This window comes from Monodelphis domestica, chromosome 5 (genome assembly GCF_027887165.1).
Source record: "Monodelphis domestica isolate mMonDom1 chromosome 5, mMonDom1.pri, whole genome shotgun sequence".
NCBI lineage: Eukaryota > Metazoa > Chordata > Mammalia > Didelphimorphia > Didelphidae > Monodelphis > Monodelphis domestica.
This window is the reverse complement of record NC_077231.1, coordinates 168,936,242-168,961,847: the sequence shown is the minus strand read 5'-3', so window position 1 is coordinate 168,961,847 and position 25,606 is coordinate 168,936,242. Positions and strand designations below refer to the sequence as shown.

Here is a 25,606-nt window from a genome sequence, read left to right as displayed (position 1 = left end):
TAATGGGCATCCTTGTTTCACTCCTGATCTTATTGGGAAGGCTTCTAGTTTATCCCCATTGCAGATGATGCTGGTTTTAGAAATATACCCTTTATTATTTTTAGGATAGGCCCTTCTATTCCTATACTTTCCACTGTTTTCAATAGGAATGGATGTTGTATTTTATCAAAGGCTTTTTCTGCATCTATTGAGATAATCCTTTGATTTTTTTTTTCCATTTGCTTGTTAATATGGTCAATTATGTGGATAGTTTTCCTAATTTTGAACCATCCTTGCATTCCTGGTATGAATCCTACCTGGTCTTAGTGAATAACCCTTGTGATGACTTGCTGGAGTCTTTTTGCTAGTATCCTATTTAAGATTTTTGCATCTATATTCATTAAGGAGATTGGTCTATAGTTTTCATTCTCTGTTTTTGACCTGCCTGGCTTTGGGATCAGTACCATATTTGTGTCGTAAAATGAATTTGGTGGAACTCCTTCTTTGCTTATTCTGTCAAATAGTTTGTATAATATTGGGATTAGTTGTTCTTTGAATGTTTGATAGAATTCATTTGTGAATCCATCTGGACCTGGGGATTTTCTCTTAGGGAGTTCTTTGATGGCCTGTTCAATTTCTTTTTCTGATATGGGGTTGTTTAGGTAATCTATTTCTTCCTCTGTTTGTCTAGGCAATTTATATTTTTGTAAGTATTCATCTATATCACCTAGATTGCCATATTTGTTGCCATATGGGCATAATAGTTTTTAATGATTGCCTTAATTTACTCTTCATTTGAGGTGAGGTCTCCCTTTTCATCTTGGATACTATCAGTTTGGTTTTCTTCTTTCCTTTTTTTAATTAGACTGACCAGTACTTTGTCTATTTTATTTGTTTTTTCAAAGTACCACCTTCTAGTCTTATTTATTAAATCAATAGTTCTTTGACCTTCAATTTCATTAACTTCTCCTTTGATTTTTAGGATCTCTAATTTAGTTTGCTCATATTTACCCCTTCTTTGCTCCCTGTATTTGTCTGTGCTCTTGCTCCTCTCATTTTTTTGGTTTTGGGGTTTTCTGTCAGTCTCCCCTCTTGGAGCTTTGACAGAAGATCTCTTAGTGCAGTCTGTGGGGGAGGAGTGTTGGAGTTTGGGCTTCCCTGTCCTCTGGAGGCTTTTGATTGGAATAAAATCCAGCAGTCTGTGGGGGAGGGGTGTTGGAGCTTGGGCTTCCCTGAGCTCTGGAGACTTTTGATGGGATTAAGTTCAGCTGCGTTGGGCTGGATGTGCTCTGAGGCCAAAACCTCTGGGAGGGCTGGAGCAATATGGAGGGTCTCTGCCACTCTGACCAGGCTGCCAGCTCTGCACTCCCTCTCTAGCTCCTTCCCTGATGCCTTTGTGACACTCTGAGCCTGGCACAGCCCTGCCCGCAAGGTATACCCTCCAGACCAGCGCCTTTGTCCATGCAGAGGTTCCCACTGCCGCTGGAGGCTTAGTGCTCTAGGTGGGGGGGAGGGGTCCTGGGACCTTCCTTCTGGTCCCCTTAAACCCCTTAAATCCGAGTGTTCTCGGATTCTGGCTTTTGGGCAGCATACCTTTTGAATTGAGTCCTGCAGGAGGGTTCCTTGGCTTTGTCTTGTTGTTAGTTTTGATTTTAAGTCCCCTAGGAGCATTCAGTTTGTGATCCGTAAGGAAGGGTTTTCAGAGGTCTGAACTTTTGCTGCTTCTAAGCTGCCATCTTGACTCCGCCCCCTTTAAGAGGGATATTGTTAACAGCTTTCAAAGGTCTTCAGAGCCAAGCCCCAAATCTATTAGAGAGAAATCTATAACCAGCAAGGCAGAGAAAATCTTCTTGAGCTCTTTCTCCCAAAGTCCCAGGAAAAAGTCAGTAAGAAGCAGTTTGTGTCTCCTTGTTCAACTGCCTTCTCTAGGTCACATTCTTCTCTGGAATTTTCCTTGATGGACAGATCTTCAAGCTTCCATTCACTGCATCTGCTTTTCCAGGTTTTCTATAGCATTAATCTCTTGTAGAGGTCAAAGTAGAGAAGGTTCAGAGAATTAGGACTAGCACCTGGAGAAGAGTGAAAATGACTGGCCCAAGCACTTTCCTCAAAATTGAGTTACAAGGAAGAAATGACCAGTCTTGGAATGAAGTTGTTAAGTGAAAGTCACTTGTCAAACATATATACTGTAGAGAGGATTCCTCATCAAGTGTAGGTTAGACTAGATAATCATTTAGGTCTCTTCCTGTTCTGAACCTATCTGGAAAATAGATTTCTCCAAAAGAAAAAATGATCAAAGGGTAGGCTGTTTTTGAAGGAGGAAACAAAATGTTAATAATCAGTTGAAAATTTCTTCAAATTATTGAATACTCAATGAAATGCAATTTTTAAAACAATCTACAAGTTTTCTGATAAAGAAGCACTTGAATATATTGTTTGTGGGAATATAACTGATGTATGCCTTTTGTGGCATCATCTGGTAATATATGATATGAGACAAAAAATCGATCACACTCTCTATTCCCCTATTACAACTTGTTGTTTTGCATCTTTGATGTCATCAGTATAGGGAACTACCAGTGTGGAAACTCCCTCCACCAGTGTAGACCAAATGTTCTATAAATGAATAGTCTTGGTCTAGGGGCAGCTAGGTGGCTCAGTGGATTGATATTCAGATTTAGAGATAGGAAGTCTTGGGTTCAAATCTGGACTCAGATACTTCTCAGTTGTGTGTCCCTGGGCAAGTCACCAACCCTCACCAGTACACAGTTATTACCATTCTTCTACCTTGGAACCAACAAATGGTGTTATTGACTCCAAGATGGAAGGTAAAGGTTTAAAGAAAAGAAAAGACTACTGCACTTCTAGAAAAGCTTCCTGGGGTCAGAAAGGTTAAGTAACTGAATTTGATCACAGATCTTCATGACTCCAAGAGCTGTTTTATACCTGACCAGTTAATATTTTAGCCATTTTATTAGCAATTAAAAACTGGAAACAACCAATATTTCAATGACTCTCAGACAAAGATTGAATAAACTATGGTATATCAATACAACAACATATTCCTGCATCATAAAAAATGACATATAAAGATTATAAATATAGAAATATTTATACAAAGTCATGCAAGACTATGAATAAAGCAGAAAAAGTTGCTGAATTTTTAAAGGGTACTTTTAGTACTTAGTCTACAGATTATTTACATAATATACATGTACACGGGCATACCCCTAACAATGGCCACAAAACTAAGTACACAGATGGAAAAGAAATTGGAAGAGGACACAGCAAATAAAAATATAATGTATCTTAATTTTATGCTTTCATTTGGAATTTCATTCCATATTCTCTTTGTTGACTATTAATGTCTATCAGAAAAAAATTTTAATGGAAAGGATAGGTTATTAACTGAAATATGAAGTGTGATATAACAATACAAGATAACTGAATATGCTTAACTTATTAATTCATAAATTGAAAAAGATCACAAATAATTTGCCCTTGCCATTCTTGAATAACTTTTAAAAGTTACTTTTAAACCACAATAATATGATATTTTTCTTTAAGTGAGACTTTAAGATAAAAATATCAATTAAACAAATTGCTGTCAAAATGGCTGGTATTAATGTGTTCAAAACATCTACCAAGTTATAGCCAAAGAATCTAAGCAGTGACTTGTTGATTTTAAGGCTATTTTTTAATCTTAAAAAAATTTTTTTAAGTTAAGGTAACCAAATTCCCATATATATTCCTTTAAGACTAAAGTGGAGGTGGGTGGGGGAGGGGAACCTCTTCCTAGAGGAAATATTTGCAATTTATAATTTATATATATATATATATATATAATTATAATTTATAAACAGCACTAGTGGAACACTTGGTTCTCTTGTTTTCCAAAGATTCACTTAATAAAATCCTGAGATTACTTACCACATCTCAGGTTTTCTGCTGAGAAAATTCTATACCTTAGTCATATAGTCTCAAAATTATTATGTTAGTCTCCCTCATGATATAGTTAATCTTTTGAAAGAATGAAATAGTTTAGAATATTTACTTAAAATAACTAAATTATTTAATAGAATAAAACATCCACTTACAACATTGTCAGCCCAGTCAGCTAGTACTGTTGCGATATAGTTGACTGCATTAAGAATTGCACAGTATCGAAAGGCAAGGGAAGCTCTGGTCTCTTCTTTCATAACCTGAGTTAATCGTATCCTGAAATCATCAACTAAATCTTTCTGTAACTCCAGGAATTGAAGCTTTCTAGAAGCTGTAGGAAGATTCTTATACCTGTCTGCACAGAAAGTCAAAAAGACATCAGAGCTTTGATTTAATTTATGTCCCCAATCTAGTTTTTTTAGTGTCGTCTTCATGTCATATGTTTTCTAAAAACCCCGGAAAACTGTTAAATTGGCTAGAATACACCCGCTTTTGTGAACCATTACTACCAAGAGACAAGTATGGAAACTTAAGAATGACGGGCGGTACTGGGACAACTGGTATGGTGTTAGAGGAACCAAGAAAGCAACTGGAGAAGAGATGGACAAAAACTGTGGTGTCTCCCACTGACAAACATATATCCTCCACAAATAATATGAAGAACATTTCTCATTATTATCCCAATTCAAAAAGAATCACCTCTTTCTCTATTTTGATAACTTGTCAACAGTATACTAATTGACCAATTACCAGCTATTTACTGAAGACACCTTCACACTGCATTTTATAAAATTTCTCCACATTTGCTTTTATCAGAAGCAGTATGGCAGTATTCTCCACAAATATATATATATATAAATTCCCAAGGTTTCCTCTGAATTATTAAAAATTATCAGAGATAAAAAACTGGGCCACAATCTACCAACATCCAAATTCTGAATCTGATGGTTCTGTATTCCATACTGTCTGGTCTTTATTTTAATTTAAATCAAATTTTCCAATTACTTGCAAATACACATTTGAGGTAATCAAATCTCAAAACAGAATTACCTGTTATAACAAGCAAGAGGGTCATAAAAGTCTCTGCACAATCTGGAACTTTCATTTCATCAACATCAGTGATATCCTTATACTGTGAGATCCAAGCAGCTTCTGATGAAAGCATTGAGTCCATCTTCTGAAGAGCAACTGAAATGCATAGTGATGTCACTTTAAATGTTTATATTACTCAGCTACTAATTCATTTTCTTAGGAAGGATAATGATTTAGAAAAAAAAAACTTTTGTTTGTTTGTTTTTTCCCAGCAATATTTTATATTTTTTCCCAATTACATGCAGAAACAATTTTTAACATTCATTTTATCACATTTGAGTTCTGAATTCTTTCCTTACTTTCCTTCCCTCTCTTCTCTTTCTCCCTTAGACAGTAAGCAATAGGCTATACACATGCTATCGTAATAAGATCATGATTTTTTAAAAAAATGAGAAAAAAATTGAAACTGAACACCCACAATTATCTACATCAGACCTCCTTATTTTAACATTAAAATACTCTCCTTCCTAATAAAATAATTACATTTATTCTAAAATAATTATATTAAGGTGACTTGAATGCTATTATTAAAGATTCTTCTAATATTGCAAACACTATAGATTAAAAAGAATCATAGACATACAGATTTAAAGTTAGAAAAGACATTAAAGACCATGAAACCCACTTCTCTTATTTTATAGGTGAAGCAGCTGGGGCAGGCTGAGTTTAAGTGACTTCCCCAGGGTTATGTAGCTAATTAAATGTCTGAGGCAAAATTTGAATTCAGGTCTTCCTGATACCAAGTCTTTATCTACCATATAGGGCAGCATTGGCAAAGGTTTTCAAGTTTGTGTGCCCAAACTGCAACTTCAAGCTGCCTATGAATTCCCGCCCCATTACCCTGGAGAATGGAGGAAGTGCTCGCTTTGGGTGCATGGACAGAGGGGCAGAGTATGCAAAATATGTCCTGAGCTGCCAGGAAGAGGGGAAATAGAGTAGCTCCCTTAGTGCCCATGGGAATACTTTGCCAATGCTGGCTTAGGGTGACTTTTCTTTACGCCATTTTCAGAATCATAAGATTTTAAGAGTTAGAATATATTTGAAGTATTCTTAATATTTTCTGTATCATAAACCCTTTTTGGCAGAATGGCAAAGTTTATGAACCCTGTCTTTAAAATGATGATTTTAAATGCAAAAACAGGCTTACAAAAGAAAACTAATAATTATCAAAATATTTTGTAAACATTTCATGGAGACCAGGTTAAGAATCCCTGATTTAATCCAATCCAAGTTTGCATTTAACAGATGAAGATATTTGTCTGCTCCCCAGTTAAAATATACATACATAATGTAATGGTTCAGAAGTAGTAAGATTCCACAGGAGGAAAAGGAAAAGAAGCGATTCAACTGGTAAGTCCCAGACTGAAAATAATTATTTCTGTCATGTAGGTCTTACATTAAGGGATGGAATATCCTTGATCAAGAAAGATTCTAAAGATAAGAGTCCTTTATCGGATGGTAAAGATAAAAGTTCTTCTGAATCAGGTAAGAGAGGTTCCTATCCTGACAACCTCTCCAAAGACTTCAGCCAGGCGTGCCCCAGGACATGGCATTTCCTATTTCTGTTTCTGTAGTTTCTGGGTCAACACAATCACCTTTTTCAGATTTCTGCCCCATCTTTCTCCTTTTGTACTTAAGCTTTTATGTTTGTTTTTTCCACTTGGCTCTCATGGTAAGGAGTAAATGAAAAATAGCCCACTAGCATGGAGAACTCCATCTTACTGGATTTCATCTAATCCTACCCCTCTTCCAAACATCCCTATTTCTGTTAAGAATACCACCATTTTCTCCCTCACCTAAGTTTGTAACCTCAGTCATCTTAAAGTTTTTCTTGTCCCTCTTCTCTCCATCTCCAAATCATTGTTAAATTCTGTCAATTTTGCTTTACTGGCATCTTTCCTACATCTTGCCTTCATATGTTAAGGAACATGAAGTTACCATCATCTCGTATTTGTACTATTAGAATAGTCTCCTAATAGTCTCCCCATTTCTCATCTCTCCAGGTCAGGGGAAAAGCACAAAAATAACAAACCTCACATGTATACATCATGCTTCTTTCCTCCCAACCTGCCCCATCCCCAACTTAAGAAGCCTAATAATAACAAAGCTTCTTACATTTTCTTTCCATGGTTAACCATCTTTGAAAACAGGTCTCCTCTGAGAGAATATGCATACAACTAGGAAAGGTGCTGGGATATCCATGAACACTTTGTAGCTCCCTCTCAAACAGAAGTACTTCATCCACCAAGTGACAGAAGAGATTGTCATCATACAAAAGACAAGGAATATCAGCAGCTAATTTCTCAAGAACCAGCATCATAAGGGCACGAGAAAATTCTATCTAGAAGAAACAGACACATATTTATGTAAATAACAAACTAGTACTGTAAAAGACATATATAGCTTTAAAGTAGAAACTGTAATAATGGTTTTCTTACCCTTGCATTTACAGTAGAGCCTACTTTATCTAATATTGGTTGAATTTTCTCATCCAGAAATTTAGCATGGTTTCCAATCCACATAAGTACCTGAGTCAGGTACCATTCAGGCTGAAAAAAGAGGTAAAGAAATTGTAACAATATCATAGATTTAAATCACCACTATGATAAATTTCTCTAATTGTATAATACAGTATCATAATTTACCTCATTGAGGTAAATTAAAAATTTGAGAGTAGTATTTCTGACCTATATTTATATTTATTTAGCTTCAAAGTGTTTAAATATAGTTTAAACTAATTCCAATGCCTATAGTCTAAAAATGGTACTAAAAATTAGCAACATATTTAAAAAAATATTCAGAGTACAAAAGAAAATTACTAAGACAATTAGTTTGTAAACTAGGAAAATTTGGAATGGGCACTAAAATCTAAAAAATAATATGATTTTTATGTGATTTTTCTTTTTAAAGGAGAAATCTAAATAATTTTTCAAAATTGCTTAAGGAGAAAATATAAGCTATTCTGTGTTAAGTCTTCATTTCTTTAATAATGGAGTTAAATGCTTAAAATCAAAGGCAATTAATTAAATTGCCCAACAGAACCTTCTCCAGCTTAGAGATGCATCCTCCATTTACAATGACATTTTTATAACAAATAAAAGAACCATTTTGAGTTTTGATGGTCTCTATCGCCTGAATTTCTCTACAGACCTAGAATATATGTCATTGAGAATTATTCATGTCAGTATTTCTGGTTGAGGGGTAAATTGTGTAGGGGCAAACTGATGGGTAAACACTGGTTTTAGAAAGGCTGAGCTTGATAAAAAAGCTTGACAGAAGTCCCAAAGTCCTTTAAGTCCCTACACAACTTCAACTTCATTGACTTCACTTCTTCATTCTGTGCTGCCTCGTTCTACTTCTTTTTCTTCCAAAAAAAGAAATTTCAATAAAAACAGAAAAAAATCCTTTTAAAAAATCTGCATATCTCCCATACATTATTATATCCTTATTTGTTTTTAAATTATAGAAATTCGGAAACTAACATTTTAACTACTGGACATATAATGCCTTGAACAGTGTGGCATTTTATAATATCATTATTATATTGTGAAAACAAGTGTATGCAAGATTGTTTCCTGTTTGTTCAGGTTGAAGAAGGCCTCATCATGGGCAGAGTGTGAATAGAGAGCATTCCTGAACAAAAAGTTACCCACAGGGCAACAAATAGAAAGTTACCCAGTTGACTTTATCTTTTCCCCAAAGCCCTTCCCCATCTTCCATTCTTCTACCCTCTCCTTGTACAGCCCAACCTTTTTCACACTCACCCTCTATACAAAATCTCTGTATCTTTTAGCTTTCTCCCTTTCTTCCCTAAACTTAGGAGAAGAATTCAAACATTCAAATGTATGTGAATCCAATTATAAAAAATGGAATAAACAACACATTCTCATATTCTTGTTTCAAGAAAGGTGATTAAGTAGCAGAAAGCTAAAAGTAAAGTAAAAGCACCAAGAAGGAACTTGCTGCAGTGCCAGGACCCAAGTATATGCAAACATGTTACATCATACTAATGTATTATGATTTAATATGAATGGCCCAACCTATGCATATCACAACTCCAATAAATGCATTTTTCTAAAATAAATTTCTAGTCAAACTAAAGGAATTTGGATTTCTAGAGAACAACATAAAGCCTGTTAACTCCAAAGGTTCCTGAATAGAGTGATATTTTCATTTAAAACAGCTAAAAACACATACAAGTAATATTTGATACAAACAAAAATCTCATAAAAGATGACAATTCCACACATACCTTGCTTATAACATTAGTTTGTCGATTCCCACTGAAGTGATACCTGAATCTCTTTTGGAGGGGAGTCAACATAATCTGAATGGGAAGGATGACCATGGGTGAAGCCGGAAGAGAATATTTTTCTGGAAGTTGTTTTGGCTCAGTCAGTAATTCATCTCTGATATAGTCAAGTCAAGATAAAAGTCCCCCAAATCATACATTTACAAATCACAAGTTTATGAAAAACGTCCTGCATTAGAATGTAACATGTACATTTTTGTCATTTTTACTCAGAGACTGCACTACTAGGCTTATATGACTCAAGAAAGCCACTGATCAGAAGAATGTCCTCATTTACAACAAAATATTTATAGTAGTACTTTATGTGATAGAAAAGAAATAGAAACAAAACAGATATTCATTGATTAGAGAAAGGTTAAACAAATTGAGGTCCTTGAATGTAATGGAATATTACTGTTTTAAGAAAGGACAAACATGATGAATATAGAGGAGGAAAAGACCAACATGAAATGATGTAAAATGAAGAGCCAAAAAAACAATGTATACAATGACTACTATCATATAAATGGAAACAAATAAGAAATTATTTATGAAGGATTACAAAGAATAAGTCTAATTCCAAATAAGAAATATGAGAAGACATTATATCTCATCTCCTTGTAGAGGCAGGAAGCCATGGGCATAGTACACTGCAAACATATCTTCAGATTTTGACATCGATTAGATTCTTCTTCCTTTTTTTTTGTTTAAAAATATTTTTATTTGGCATTCTCTGGGAGAGGGAAATATTGGAGGTATAAAAAAGATATCAATAAAAATGTATTTAAAAAACAAATGCAAAAAAGAAACTAATGCTATTTTTTTTTAGGAAATGACATAAAAGAAGAGACATTAATAGTTACTTTCCTTCTGCAACCTAAAGACCATGGAATCTTTCTACTTGCTTATGTCTCCACTATTAGGATATGAAATCCTTGAGAGTAGGCACTGCCTTACTTTTCTATTTGTACCCCTAGTGCTTTATACAAAGCTTAATAAATGCTTTTTAAATTCATTCATTCACAGATCACACAAATCATCATCAATAACAATGATAAGTGATGAAGATGATTATGAAAATTAAGATGATATGGCTCAACCCTTATGGTGCTTTTCCTAACAAATACTACCTTATGGGATAAGTACTATAAACATTATTATTCTCATTTTACAGGTGAGGAAATTGAGGCTTGAAGTTAAATATGTTCTACATCAGGGGCCTCTGTTTCCTTTCTTCCTACTGTCTTCTTAGCTCTCTACAGTCTAGCTAATAATCTCATCTGTAATCCAAGACTGTTTACTAAATCTAATGGCCACTTCCCAGGTCTTGTTTTTCTTGACTTCTCTGTAGCCTCTAACACTATTTATTGGTCATCCTCTTAACACTTCTTTCTAGGGTTTTGAGATACTACTCTTTCCTAGTGCTTCTTCTATCATATGACCATTCCTCTTTAGTTTCTTGGCTATATCTTCATCCAGATCATACCTGCTAGCCATGGCTAGCTGAATCTATCCTGGGCTCTCTTCTCCCTAGTGATGTCAACAACTTCCATGGGTTCAACTACTCTCTATGCTGATGATTTTCAAACTGGCTTATTCAGACATAATGTCTTTGCTGACCACCATTCCTGTATCTCCAAATGCCAAATCAGACATCTCAAATTGGATGCTATGTGGATATCTTGAACTCAATATGTTTACAACCGAATTTATTCCCTACCTTTTCTCCAAATCCTCCTTTTCCAATTTCCCTATTATTATTGAGGACACCCCTGGCTCAAAACTTGGGTTTTACCTTGACTCTTCATCTTTACTCATTATCCAATTCATATTCAATTTGGTTGCTAAAGTCTATCAATTTCACCTTTTAACATCTCTAAAATATATTCCCTGCTATCCTCTGACACTACCACCATCTGGCTATAGGACTTTATCACCTCATGACTGGCTAATGCAATAACCTGTTTGTTGTTCTGCTAGCCACAAATCTCTCCCCACTACAATCTACCCTCCACTCAAAGTAGGGTCAAAGTCAAAGTGATCTGGCTAAAGAGCAGTTCTGACCATATCACTCCCTACTACTTGATAAACCCCAGTGGTTCCTATCACCTCCAGAATAAATTTAAAACCCTCTCTTTGAAGTTCAAAGCCCTCAATAACCTAGCGCCCTCCTACCTTTCTAGCTTTCTTATACCTTACTTGTTCCCACAAACACTATAATACAGTGACACTAGCTTCCTTGCCTTTTCTCAAGAGACATATCATCTCCAAACTCTAGAAATTTCCACTTGCTATCCCCCATGTATAGAATAGTCTCTCTCCTCATCTTTACCTTCTGGCTTCCTCCAAGACCTTGCTAAAATCCCACCTTCAATGGAAATCCTTTCTGATTACCTTGTTTTATTTTGTTTTAAACCTGTACCTTTTGTCTTAGGATCAACACTAAATATAAGCTTCAAGGCATTAGAGCAGTAAGGGCTAGACAACTGGGGTTAAGGGACTCATCCAGGGTCACACACTTTAGAAAGCTTCTGAGGCCACATTTGAACGCAGGGCATGTCAACTCTAGGCCTGGATTTCAATCCACGGAGCTACCTAGTTGTCTCTCTGATTACTATTAATTCTAGTGTTATCACACTATTGATTTACCTATAATTTATCCTGCATATAACTTATTTGTACATGCTTATTTGCATATTGTCTCATATTAGATTGTGAGCTCCTCAAGAGCAGGGACTCACTGTTATTTACTTTTCTTTGAATCCCCAATGCTTAGCCCAGTGCCTGGTACATGGGTGGGTGCTTAATAAATGTTAACTGGCTAACTCCTCTGCTTGTAGTGCTAGCAACTGTCATAAGTCAGATCTGAACCTTCTTCTGACTCTAAGCCTAATGCTATTTCCATTATGCTCCAATAATTCAAAACCTATTTTCCTAAAGACTTGTACAAAAATATTTATAGCCGCACTCTTTGTGGTGGCAAAAAATTGGAAAAGGAGGGGATGCCATTCGGTTGGGGAATAGCCAAACAAATTGGGGTATCTGTTGGTGATGGATACTACTGTGCTCAAAGGAATAATGAACTGGAGGAATTCCATGGGAACTGGAACAACCTCCAGGAACTGATGCAGAGTGAGAAGAGCAGAACCAGGAGAACACTGTACAGAGACAGATACCCTGTGGCATAATCGAATGTAATGTAGTTTTCTACTAGCAGCAATGCAATGATCCAGGACAATTCTGAAGGACTCATGAGAAGGAATACTATTCATATCCAGAGAAATAACTGTGGAAGTGGAAACACAGAAAAGAAACAACTGCTTAATCACATGGGTCGATGGGGATGTGATTGGGGATGTAGACTCTAAGAGATCACCCTAGTGCAAACATCAACAACATGGTTTTGATCAATGACATATGTAAAACCCCGTGGAATTGCTCATTGACTATGGGGGTGGGGTTTAGGGGGAGCAGGATAGGGAAAGAGCATGAATCATGTAACCATGGAAAAATATTCTAAATTAATAAATAAAAATTTTCAATTAAAAAACCAAACTATTTTCCTGCCTATATACAAGGTCTTATGGATAAGGAACATTTACTATTCTCACTATGTATTCTCATTTTGCATTCTAGTGGGTTTATAGTAGATAGGTATTCAAAATTGGCCCAAGAGAGCCAATTTGTTAATTTTTTCTTTAAAGATAACTAACTAAATAAAGATAACAAAATAAACAAGAAAGTAGACAGTAATGAGGTAATAGAGGGGAAAAAATTCACAAAATGTTTTTCAAGAAAAAAACATCTTGTTGTATTTCCCCCCCTTTAAGATATTGAATTCTACTCTGATGTGGGACATAATTGAATCAGAAAGTATAAGGAAAAAGAAATGTAAAATGAAAATCCTGAATCCCTCTTGGAATGGTATGAATGGAAGGATCAGACTCCGTCAGATCAGATCCCAGAGCATACAGAGCTATAACTCTTCAAGAAATATTTCCCATTGGCCACAAGTATTTTGTCTCCACACATGGATGTATCTCACTAAATAGAATGGCACCTGCTTGAAAGCAGGGACTATTTCTCTTTTACTTCTGAATCTCAAAGTGCTTAGCAAAATGCATGTAACAGAGCAGGAATGGAAAATATTTACTGACTGATTTCTATATTTATCTAAAGGAACCTAAAAGCAGAATGAAAATTATGGTTAAGTCTTTTGGGTCAAGAAAACATTGTAAAATTCTTACTCAAACTATATGTTTAAAAAGAGGGCATTACATTTTTTTCCAAGGGCATATGAAGATCAGGTCCAAAACCAATGATGATAAATAATTCCTAAGCCTCTCCCCTCTCCCTTTCCCTTTCTTCCTTCTCCCCCCCACCCCCCAATACATACACTGCACTTTGAAAACATTTTGCTCTTTAATCACACACTGACTGCATAAAAAATGTTAGTTCCAAAAGGATACGAGGTTTGAAGTTTCAGAAGTTGACAGAATAGTGTCTCCAAGTTACCATATACCTCTGGGGTACCAGCGATCTTACTCAAGCCAACATTCTGAGGCTGAGGGGGCCCAATGAATGGCCAATGAAGTTGTGTTAATATCTCTTCAAAGTCACTGAAACAGAAAATTAATACTAATACATTTTAGCTAAAAGAAAAACCTACATAAATCCTCCATGAAATTCAACATGGCCATGATACCTACCATGTTAGCTTGTCTTTGAGGATTTTATGCCAGAATTTAACAGTGGACCTAACAAAACTAAGGAGATGAGAACATGATGATTCTTGAAGCTTAATATCCAGTTGTGCCATGGATACTAAAGTAGTAGCTGCCTCTGGTACATTATTGGTCATCAGATATTGTTGAATATTATCACTGTAAAGCAAAATTAAGGTCAATTTGCACATAGTTCAATTTTTTAAAAATCAGGAAAACTGCTTCTCCCATCAACTTTTAGGAAAAATTAAATATAGACCTAGATCAAACAAACAAAATAACAACATTTCCCTCTTCTCATTTGTACTCTATTAATTGTTATTTAAAACCCATGTACTGCCCAATGCCTTTTTCCTATCCTTCCACCAGTGCAGGGTCTTCTTTATCTGAACCTTAAGTTCTAGCTCTCCTTTTCTATTGCCTAATATCATTACACCTCTCCTCCACTGTTAAATCTGACCTAACCTGAGTCCCATCCTATTAGGTAACTAGCCAATTAATCTGACTAATTCCAGTTTTAGTGTGTTAATTTCTTACTGTTTTATGCTTCCTTACATTTTAGCAGAGGCCTTGAATGTTATTATTCAAAGCAATGCAGAATTTCAAGCAGGGTTGCAGTACAAAGCAATCCTTCAATCTAATCGCAGAGGTAACCTACTGCCAATTCTGTCTGGCAGACATGTATGTAGTATGTCACCTAGCACTACAGTGGAAGCCAAGGATTTGGAGTCAAGAAGCCTGATGTTTGAGTCCTGGTTTTGTTATTTGCTACTTCTGTGATCATAGGAAAGTCACAATCTCTCTGGGACTCCATTTCCTCATCTGTAAAATGGAGAAGTCCTACCACATTCCCTTTAAAGTTCTTTTGAACTCTAAGTCTATAATCATATAGCATGATTCTAGAATAACGGCTCAGTTACTGAGCTCCTCTCATCTCATCTATTCTAATAGTTCACATAGTTAGGTTGTTATTGATGTGGTATTCCTTTTAAATGAGGTTTCCAGGTAACCTCAGCTTAGTCCCCTAAGTGCCAAAACATCCATTTTCTCATGGGTAAAACCAGTCAGTAGAATAAAAATAACAATACTACCTAAAGCAATTTATTTATTCACTGCCATAGTAAATTACCAAAGGATTATTTTATAGAACTAGAAAAAACAATATTAAAATTCTTATGTAGGCAAAATAATGAAAAAAGGGGGGAAAAGAGGACCTAAGAGAGACAAAAGCATAATCTCAAATTCAGTATCATCCTTTATTGAATTCTAATTTTCAAAGAGTTAAAATAAATGCATTCTAATTTACTTAAAAAGAATGGAATACTTAGAAGTCATTTCTTCCTATAAAATCTCAACCTTTAGGAATCACAGGTGTTATATACAAAAAGTTACTAAAAAGTAAATGCTCTCTGATAGTCATATCACTGCTAGGCCTGTACCCAAAAGCCATCAAAGAAATGGGAAAACATGAACAAATGTTTATAACTTATATGAACTGTCCTAGAATAAAATAAAAATAACTTATACAATTATATCAATTTTATAACAGTATTTTGAAGACTTTTATAAACTAATGAACAATGACATCGACAGAACTGGGAGAATAATTTATTAAATAACAACTCTGGACAGACAAACAGCTTTGAAAGCTATAAGAACAATGACCATCTGAGACTCTAGAGAACCAATGATGAAACATATAAACCACTTTCTGATAGTGAGGTGACAGACTGAGACAAAGATATTTTTGTATGCAGTCAATAAGAGAATGTGTTCTACTTTATAATGCATCTTTGTTACAAGGAATTTGTTTTTCATTTTCTCCTTTTTTCTTCCATAAGGTATGGGTAGGAGGGAAACAAAACAGATTTCTGTTCATTAAAAAGAACATTTTAAAAAATATTGGTGGGGGCTACAAATGTAGAATGGTGCATATACTTTCAAAGAAAGTTAGTGTGTTGTTAATTTTGCTTCACAATTTTACTTTGCTATAAGAAAGCTTTCACAAATGGGACAAAATGGAAATGTTTGTAATGTAAAAATAAAACATCAATAAAAGAAAAGAAAGATTTTAATTAATTACTGAGCACTGTTTGATAAAAAAAAAATAATAAATCCTGCTCCTTGAAAAATCTGTCTATACTAATTGTTTCCATTTCCCTGTATAGAAATGATTTTTCTAAAGCAAATGTATAGTCATGTTACTGTACAGTCTAAACTTTTTGCAGTCTGACTCCTGTCTTGCTCAACCAAAACTGTCCTTTCCAACGTTACCACAGATTTTATAATTACCAAATCCCTCAGCTTTTTCTTAATGCTCTCTGATCATCTCTCTTCATTTTTTTATAAAAATAACTACTTTTGCATCATCAGCACTCAGCACATTCAGTAGTAGGTTCTTAGTGCTTGTTAATTAAAAAAAGTTATCTATACTAGATAATATGTAAGTATTTAAATCTGATTTTCTTTCAAATGGAAACAAAGCTCTCTAAAAAAGTTTACATTCATTCACAATGTATGAAAAAATTACCATTAATTTTATAACAACTAAGAGTATTGCAATTATTATCTCTAATTAACATGATTGCTTAATGTTGCCAGTGCCCTGTTAAAGACAAAAGCTTCCAGGGAAATGATAACTAAATATAACGAACGAAGGACCTTTTACCTTAGCTCCTCTATTTGTGAAATCCATTTTAGATAAGCTAGATGCCGTTCAATCTCTTCTATTTGACTAATTGATACTCCAAGGTCATCCATCCATGGCTGTGCTGTTAACAGATGGTTGTTGATTGAACTATAAAGAAGAGTTTCTTTTTCTAGAAGCTGACTCAGAAATTTCTTGGAATCTTCAGCATTTTTTAAGGCATTTTGAATTCTTTTAGGAACTTCTGATGAAATTGTAAGTACCTGATCATATCCCCCCCAAAAAATGTACAAAAAGGGACATTAATGCCAAAATATCTGCAATCTTACTTTTTTCCATTGAAAATATGTTAAATCCATTACATGCAGAAAATTAATTCCATATTATCATAACATGATACTTATCTAAACATAAAAAATAACCATGTATACCAAAATTATAATTTTAAACTTTTAGTTATATTTTGTTACATCTAAAAGCTTTTATCATGCTAATGTTTTAACCTTTAATAACCTGAGACATTTAAATGATACATTAAATAACCTTTTAACACTTTTAACATGGCTGTCTAAAAATATTATAAAAATTGGAATCTGGAGTTCTAGAAAGCACCCTGTGAATTAATTATCCAACTAAATTCTCTATGTGGCATAGAACCAATAACATCATCTACTCTGAGCTGTAGTTTGTCTACATGTAAAATGTGAAAATAAAAGGTAATAAAAGAGGGGAATCATTAAAAAAGTACTGCTGCACATCACTGCAATTTTTCAGATCTTAACAACCCCTATTTCAACAAGATCAAAAGGGGAAATGAAAGGGCACTGTATTGGCTTTGTCTTCCCTAGCTGCAAACTAGCTGTTATAAAACCAAATAAATAAATAAAGCTCATCCTTCATTTCAGATGGTGTCATAAGTTAATAGGTTTTTAGAATTATGGATTTATAGGTGGTTAAGAATTTTATCAATACTTTAGTCTAGCTCCATCATGTTGCAGATGAGAAAATGAGATCCAGGGGCTTTCCCAAAGTTGTACAGATAAAAAACTCAGATTGGGATAGGAATTAACTTTTTAAAAGCTTTACTGTAGATTCCCATATTGTAGAAACAGGGACTAAGAATGATCATCTTGCATCTATTTTGCATGTGGCATGTGTAAAAATACATTTTAAGCAGCAGTACATTTGAAAGAATAAGCATTGTTCGATGAGAGAATATGGACACAATGTTTAATCAATATGGTAGGCATAAAAGAAAATTTCTCAATTTTTGCAAATGGGACATTGTTTAACACAATCAAGTATAAAAACACTTTAAAATCATTATAATAAAAACTCAATAAAATGCCAATTACCATTACTATCATCATTTTTCCAATTACAGAATGTCAATCAAGGAGGAACTTTGTACTTTATTTTGCAGTATACTAAATAGAAGGTGGGTCCTGAATAAATTTAAGAATGACACAATCATTACCTAGCCTCCTGATCCCAAAGTGAAAATGCCACAAAGTTTTTACTATCTTTATGGTTATTTATACTAAATAAATCCGCAGAGAACTCATCAACTCTATATACTTCAACAAAAATATAGTTTAACACTTACCTGTTCTTCTAATTGTGCTTTATTTTCTGTCAGCTGTTCTATTAGTTTTCCAAGTTTCTTTAAAGATTTAAGATCATTTCCCACTTCTTTTTCTACAAATTCAGACACATAGGAAGGGCTATCTATATCTTGGTTGGTTTGTTCTTTTCTGACAAGAGCTGCCATTCTTAGATCACCTATTTTTTTAATTATAAAGCAAAAAGTTACAATATTAATGACAACAACTCTATGCTAAAGGATTCATTCTAATGAGCACACTGTGATCACTTAATCAATTCACAAGCATTTATTAAGCTGTTATTCCCCACCAGGTTCTGAAGAAACAAAGGAAAAACCAGCCTTGCCCTTAAGGAGTTTGATGGTTACTAAGGGGAAATCAACATGTACAAAGGTAAGTAAATACAATATATGGAGGAATTAAATACAAAGTAATTTTCTGTAGCAGGGAGCACCAGCAGTTAGATCAGAAAAGACTATGTATGTAGCACTGAGCTTTGAAAAGAAACAAGGACATTAAGTGATTAAGTGGTAGAGAACAAGACTTGGAATCAGAAATAACAGGATTCAAATTCTGCCTCAGATACTTAACTGTTTGACACTGGGCAAGTCATTTAATTTCTACCTGTCTCATCAGAAAATAGATTGAGAGTCAAAACACATGTGATAACCAGTGGAATCTTGGATCTGCTATGGGAGAGGGAAAGGTGGGGGGGGGGGGGGGGAGGAAAAGAAAATTATCTTTGTTTCCAGTGAATAATGTTTGGAAATGACCAAATAAAATAATGTTTAAAATTAAAAAAATAATAATAATAAAATAGATTGAACTTGATCTCTAAGGCTCCTGCAGGATCTAAATTTATGATCCTATCATCTCTAATGAGGGACACTAAGAATTGGAGGAGGTAAAGAGAAGTATTAAGGGCAACAGCACCAGCCTATGCAAAAGCACTAAGATCTATTGGATGTTGTCAGTATGCCAGTGTGGCTGGAAAACAGTGACATGAGGGGAGAATTATGAAACAAACCAGGAAAGAGTCTGGAGTCATATTATAGAGTTTCAAATGCAAAATGGAGGAGCTTGTATCTTATTCTAGATGCAATTATGAAGAAGTAACAAGAGCTCCTTGAATAGGGGAAGTCATGAAAGCATGCTCAGACCCATGCTGTAGGGAATATATCATTCTAGTAAGTTTTTCTGTGGAAGATATGTGCAGAGGAAAAAGTGGAAGCTGGGAAACCAATTAGGACACTACTGCAGTAGTAGTTCAAGCAGCCCGTGATTAGGGCTCCAACTATATAGTGAAAGCCATATGAGTGAAAAGAATTGGACAGATGTGAGAACTGTTATGAGGGAAGAAGCAACAAGACTTGGCAATTGAACTTGTAAAGTGGGGTGCCTAGAAGCATGATAGTGCCCTTGACAAAACATCAAAGTAAGAAGCACAAATTTGCCAAGGGGTTGGCAGATGGGGAATTTGTGTCAGTTAATAAGTCCTGATTTGGACATGTTATTGAGTTTGAGATTCCTTTTAGGGGCATCCAGCAGGAATGTCTAATAGGCAGTCATTAATGTAGATCACCTAAAGGATACAAAGAAACAGAAGGCCCAGGACAGAGCCCTGTACATGCATGTATGTATGTATGTACAGTGATCTCTCACCTATCACAGGAGTTACGTTCCAGAGACCCCCACGATAGGTGAAAATCCACTGGCGTTATATTTATTTTATTATTCTTTGATGGTAAGCATCTTCCCCTGGTGCTTGGGTTCACTGCCAGAAGTCTTAGAAGGAGCAGAACGTTTGGGTGGCATAGAGCTTGAAATAAATTCTTTTACAAAAATTTCACAAAAACACAATACCACAGAGCAACATTAAGAGCAGCAATCAGACATCAATGTGAAGTGGACAAGGAGAGATGCTGAACATATAGGCACAGTGCAGGAGAACAGACTAATGCTACAGTGTCCAGGATACAGAACACAGAGCTATGGTTGGTCGCCTCTCATTCCATCAGCCAATAGTGTGCATGTACAATCTCATGCTGGCAAACTTGCACAAGTGGTAGTGGCATACTGCATTTCCATTGTTACAGTGTGGTTTTCATCCACAAAATTCCACAATATAGCAAAAACTCCGTGATACAGAATTATATTTCTTTTTTTAAAAACCTGTGATACAGAGAAGCCGCAATAAAGGAACCGTGATATACCAAGGGACAGCTATATACATCTATATATCTATCTATAAGCATACATAGATGTATATACACATATATAGGTACATATATATGTACACATACACATATGGAAGAGCTAATGTAAGAAACCAGGGAGTGGCCAGACAGATAAGAGGAAATTCAAGAAAGCATTACAAAAACAAAAAGACAAGGCAGGAAGACAAGCTGGTTAACAGTATCAAAAGACATAGAGAAGTCGAATAGGAAGAGCACTGAGAAACAGAAGATAGAAATGAGAGGTCATTGGACTGCAAAGGTAACCCACCAGAAAAGACAGAAAAGGGTAGAATAGAGGAGAAAAGAGGTTTGGAAAAAGCACTACTGAAAATCTGAGGAAGAGTCAATTAGGGAAAAATATAGGTTGCTTTGGGGCAGTGAGGACCCACTTGAAATTAGTTTCTTTCAACATATTTATATAATTTGTTTTTGTTAAACTAAAACTGAAATTAGTTTACATTGGTTTGGGGGCCCTAATGAAATTGGGAATCAGAATATTTGAGTTAGAACTGCATCTCTACTACTTATACTTATGTGACCATGGCAAGTCACTTAGCCACCAAGAGTTCGTCTTCATTTGTAAAATGAAGGCATTGGGGAAAGGATCATCATGGGCCTGGAAAAGTAATGTTGGTGATTATTTCCACCTTTTTCCTTTCACAAAGCTCAAGCCTTAACTATTACAGTAGCTTTTTGATTAGTCTCCAGCCTAATCTCTTTCCATTCCAGTCCATCCTCCTGTCAAAACAGATTGTCAGGCACATGGCAACCTCTCCCCACCTCACCTATTTTAATGTTCCCTTTCCCAGCCTCACCAAGAAAAAGGGTAAGTTTGATTCTGGAGAAAACTTGAGAATCCCTTGGACAGCAAGATAAAATCAATCAATACTTAAAGAAATTAACTCATACTATTCATTAGGCTCAGCTACTTTGGTCACATAAGGAGAAGCCTTTTTGGAAAAGACCCTGATGATGGGAAAGACTGAAGATAAAAGGAGAAATATGACAGAGGATGGGATGGACAGCCAATGTCATGAAGAGAATGAACATGAACTCGGGCAAGCTTGGAGGGCCTGGTGTGCCCTGTTTTATGGGTTCACAAGGAACTGGACATGACTGAACAATGACAAACTCCATATCTCCCAAAGAAGTCTTAGAACAGCAAGACAATCAAACTGGCTCTTCTTCTGAGATGGAAGCTGAATTTAGATAGCCAAATGTGAAACATATTACATTTCACTGATCCCTCAACTCTTTGCTTAAGAGGCTAAATCTTTTGTCCCCTACTCCTTGAGTCTCCTGACCTCATATATCTTCTAAACTGGAAGCTGACCTTTCTTCCAAATTGGAAGTGCTTATAACAAATGAATGAATAAATTTAAAACAAAATAATAAGAGCTAACATTAGGTAGCCTTTACTATGTGCCAAGAACTGTGCTAAGAGCTTTACAATTGTTATCACATTTGACCCTGACAACAACCTTGGGAGGTAGGAGCTATTAATATCCCCTTTTAACAGATGAGGAAACTGAAAGCAAACAGATTAAGTGACTTGCCCAGGGTCACATGGCTAGGAAGTGTCTAGGGTCAAATTTGAACACAGGACCCCCTGCCCAGGCTCCACTATGCCACTTCACTGCCTTATACAATTCTTACTTCCCCTTCTTGACCAGCTCCAGACACCAGAATAAAATGCTTCAAGTAGTGATATTTGCAGAAAGAATATTTCTTATTAATGTTGAAAAGTAAGCAGCAAGTAGGATGGGAAAAGGAGAGAAGAAAGCAACATTTTCCTTCATCAACTCTTATTTTTCTCTAATTAAATGCTTGTCAAAATTGGATATGTTATTCACCTTATCCAAATCCATATTTCCTCCTCCCACTGCAAACTTGGCCTCTCTGCCCAGCCTTTAGATCAAAATGATTTGATATTTCAATGAAACCCCTATTATGTGAGTCAAAGATTAGCAAATCAAAAAGTCTTAGGGGGCACCTAGTCTTTTTGACCAAGAATTCCCTGAAGCCTCTACTTTATAGTGTTTGAGCCACCATTTAGGGGCTCCAACCCTTTGTTCTCCCCACAAAACACCCCACATATACCAGCTTACATATTTTAAAAATAATCAGTACATTTTGAAAAACATATATAATTGTATTAAGGATACTTACACATTGTATTAAAGATACTTATATAGGTCTTTTTAAACTAGTATACAGAAGAGACAGTCCAGCTTTGTGAAGCAGTGAATTTGGGAGACCCAAATCCCTGAATTAAATTCCTGCCTCTAACACTTTACTAAGATATCTATCTGCTGTTAAGTCACTTAACCTATATGTGCTTCATGTAACTAATATTTAACTACTAAATTATAAATGGGCAACAAAGATGTATTATATGCAAAAGACCATAAGGGTAAAGGATCATCATGGGCCTGGAAAAGAAATGTTGGTGATTATTTCCACCTTTTTCCTTTCACAAAGCTCAAGCCTTAACTATTACAGTAGCTTTTTGATTAGTCTCCAGCCTAATCTCTTTCCACTCCAGTCCATCCTCCTGTCAAACAAATTGTCTGGCACAAGGCAACATCTACCCACCCCATCCTGCTTCAAACAACTACCACAGCCCCCTGTGACACCCAGTTTTAAATAGAAAACTGTTGGTTCAATTGAGCTCCCTCTTATCTTTCTGCTCTTCTAAAAGAATTTATTGTTCACCTATACTCTATCACCAATGACACACTGGCTTTCTTACTCTTTCTTACACTCAATATTTCATTTTCCAGCTTCTGGCATTTTTACTGGCTCCCCCCATTCTTGGAACTCTCTCTTCTCAGAGCCTCCTAGCTTCTCAGGCTTCCTTCATCTCATTTAAAGTGTCACTTAATGCAAGAAGACTTTCCCAATTCTTCTTAATCTTGCTGCCTTTCCTCTTTTAAAAAATTATTTATTGAGTGAAAGCAGACTTTCCCCCCCGCCTTATTTTGTATGCTGTCTTTCGAAAATGTCTGACACATGGCCCTGAACATAAATGTTTGTCAACTGACTGAACCCCTTTGGCAGTCTGGTGAAGCCAATGGATCTTTTCTTAGAATAATGTTTGTAAATGCATAAAATAAAATACATAGGATTACAATGGAAACTAGTCATAAAGAAATAATTATCATTTTAAAACTGAATTTTAAAAACTCTAATACTAGTTAGTAACTATTAAAAATTGTGATAACTTGTAATAACTCCTAAAGTTTTTAATAAATTTCTATACGACTGGTTTCCTTAAAATCCTGTACATTTTACTTTATGCATTTACAAACATTATAACAAGAAGGGGTCCGTAGGCTTCACCAGTATTCATGGATCTCCCCAGAAATATATGCATGGCTGGGATCCATAGACTTAAAAGTTAAGAAATACCTCCCTCCCTTCATTTTGCAGATAAGGAAACTGCAAATTGACCTGGGACTAGCAAATAATAATTCGCAGCATCGGCACTCGAACCCAGAACCTCCGCACCCCTCGCCCTCCCGTCGGTAACCCGCTTAAGCTGCTCTTTTTGGGCTTCTTTCCTTTATTTGGGGGGTCAAAGGTTCCATCCCTCATCCCGGGCCACCAGAGGCATGTCTGTTCTCCCCTACTCTCCCCTGACCTCAGCTCAGCTCAGCTCCGGCCACCTCCTGCTCTCCGTCTACTCGGCTCCATTCGCCGCCCGCCGGCAGGGAGCAACCCGAGCGATCCGCCGCGGGAGCCCCTCCAGTGCCGGACTCGCAGAGACGGAGACGGGGGTTTCACCCCGGAGGCTGCCGAGGTGGCTGCCAACGCCACTTCCTCTCCCGGACTCGCTGGCTTCTTCCCCTCGTTCCCAGAGGGGCACATTCCTCGCTTTTCTCTAGTCAGGAAAGCTAGTCGTTCGCCATCGCCTGACTGGAGGCTGCACTGCAGTCTTGTCCCGGTGTCTCAACTCATCCTCCTGATTCTCTAAATTCTCTAGGAACCTGGGTAGTAGTATTTAGTAGTACTTAATAGTAATAGTAAATAATAACAGTAATAATCCTTGATATTTATTGTTGTTCAGTTATTTCATTCAGTCTCTTATGACCCTATTTGAGGTTTTTCTTGGCAAATATACCCAAGTGGTTTTCTATTTTCTTCTCCAGCTCATTTTATAGATGAGAAAACTGAGGCCATCAGAATCAAGTGACTTTGCCCTAGGTCATACAGTTAGGAAGTGTGTAAGGCCAGATTGGAGTTTGGGAAGAAATGCCTTCCTGACTCCAGGCCTTCTACCTAACATTATATATAATATTTCTATTTTCTAATCATGAGTTTGCATACTATATGAAATTAAAGAGAGGTGACAGTGGATAGAATACACTAGATCTAGAGTCAGGCTGAACTATTTCTTCCTCCATTCCCTCATCTTTAAATGTATACGATAATGACTACCTCATACGGTTGTGTTGAGGATCCAGAGATAATATATGGAAAACACAGCAAATTTTAAGATGTTGTTTATTATAAACATGTTAGTTATTATTTGCAATGGAATGGAAATCATGCAGATGATGGTTGTGAAAATCTGTAGTAGCAAAGAATACTGCTTTATGCACCTAAAATCCTCTGCCTTTATTTTTTGTAGATTTAAATAATATTCAAGAAGACAACCACCCTGTTAAGAGTTTACAAGGTTGAAATATGGTGAGATTTTTTTTAAAAAAGAGAAAATACCAACAGTATTATTTATATTACATTCACTGACACCTGACAGCAACTATACTTTTGGTAGTATAATACTTAAAAAAAAATAAAGTGAAGAGGCATGAAAATATACTCTCTTCTCCATTCAAGGATGTAAACCATTAACATTTTAAATGATTTGCAGTTTAATAAATGGGCTGAGTGATAGACTGAATCTGTTACCATTAGAGCACTATTTTATCAAATTTATAGAGAATCATCAGAGCAAGGTTGGCAACCCCCCACATCTCTCCCAATAAATATTACACTACAGACACATGAAACTACTAAGGTTTAGAGGGGTTTGCAATTTTCATAGTTGACAGGAGTCTACCCTTGGGATTGAAGTCAGAGTAGCC

The 25,606-nt window shown here is 35.8% G+C and overlaps 1 protein-coding gene across 2 annotated transcripts in view; it reads right to left on the bottom strand.

Moving 5' to 3' along the window:
• RINT1 (RAD50 interactor 1) overlaps positions 1-24,386 on the bottom strand; it is a 33,940-nt gene extending 9,554 nt beyond the window's left edge. Inside the window, exons 1-10 of one of the 2 annotated variants that reach the window (XM_007504087.3) lie at positions 24,160-24,386; positions 18,282-18,457; positions 16,697-16,938; positions 14,014-14,187; positions 13,774-13,923; positions 9,266-9,422; positions 7,452-7,562; positions 7,129-7,354; positions 4,972-5,109; positions 4,077-4,276 (exon numbers count right to left, since the gene is read on the bottom strand). In XM_007504087.3, coding sequence (XP_007504149.2) covers positions 4,077-4,276; positions 4,972-5,109; positions 7,129-7,354; positions 7,452-7,562; positions 9,266-9,422; positions 13,774-13,923; positions 14,014-14,187; positions 16,697-16,938; positions 18,282-18,446 — 1,563 coding nt within the window. In that variant the 5' untranslated portion in view covers positions 18,447-18,457; positions 24,160-24,386. Of the gene's footprint in view, positions 1-4,076; positions 4,277-4,971; positions 5,110-7,128; positions 7,355-7,451; positions 7,563-9,265; positions 9,423-13,773; positions 13,924-14,013; positions 14,188-16,696; positions 16,939-18,281; positions 18,458-19,941; positions 20,064-24,159 lie in introns of those variants that run through there. The other variant, XM_001371864.4, reaches the window with a different exon arrangement.
• Between the last annotated feature and the right edge of the window lie 1,220 nt (positions 24,387-25,606).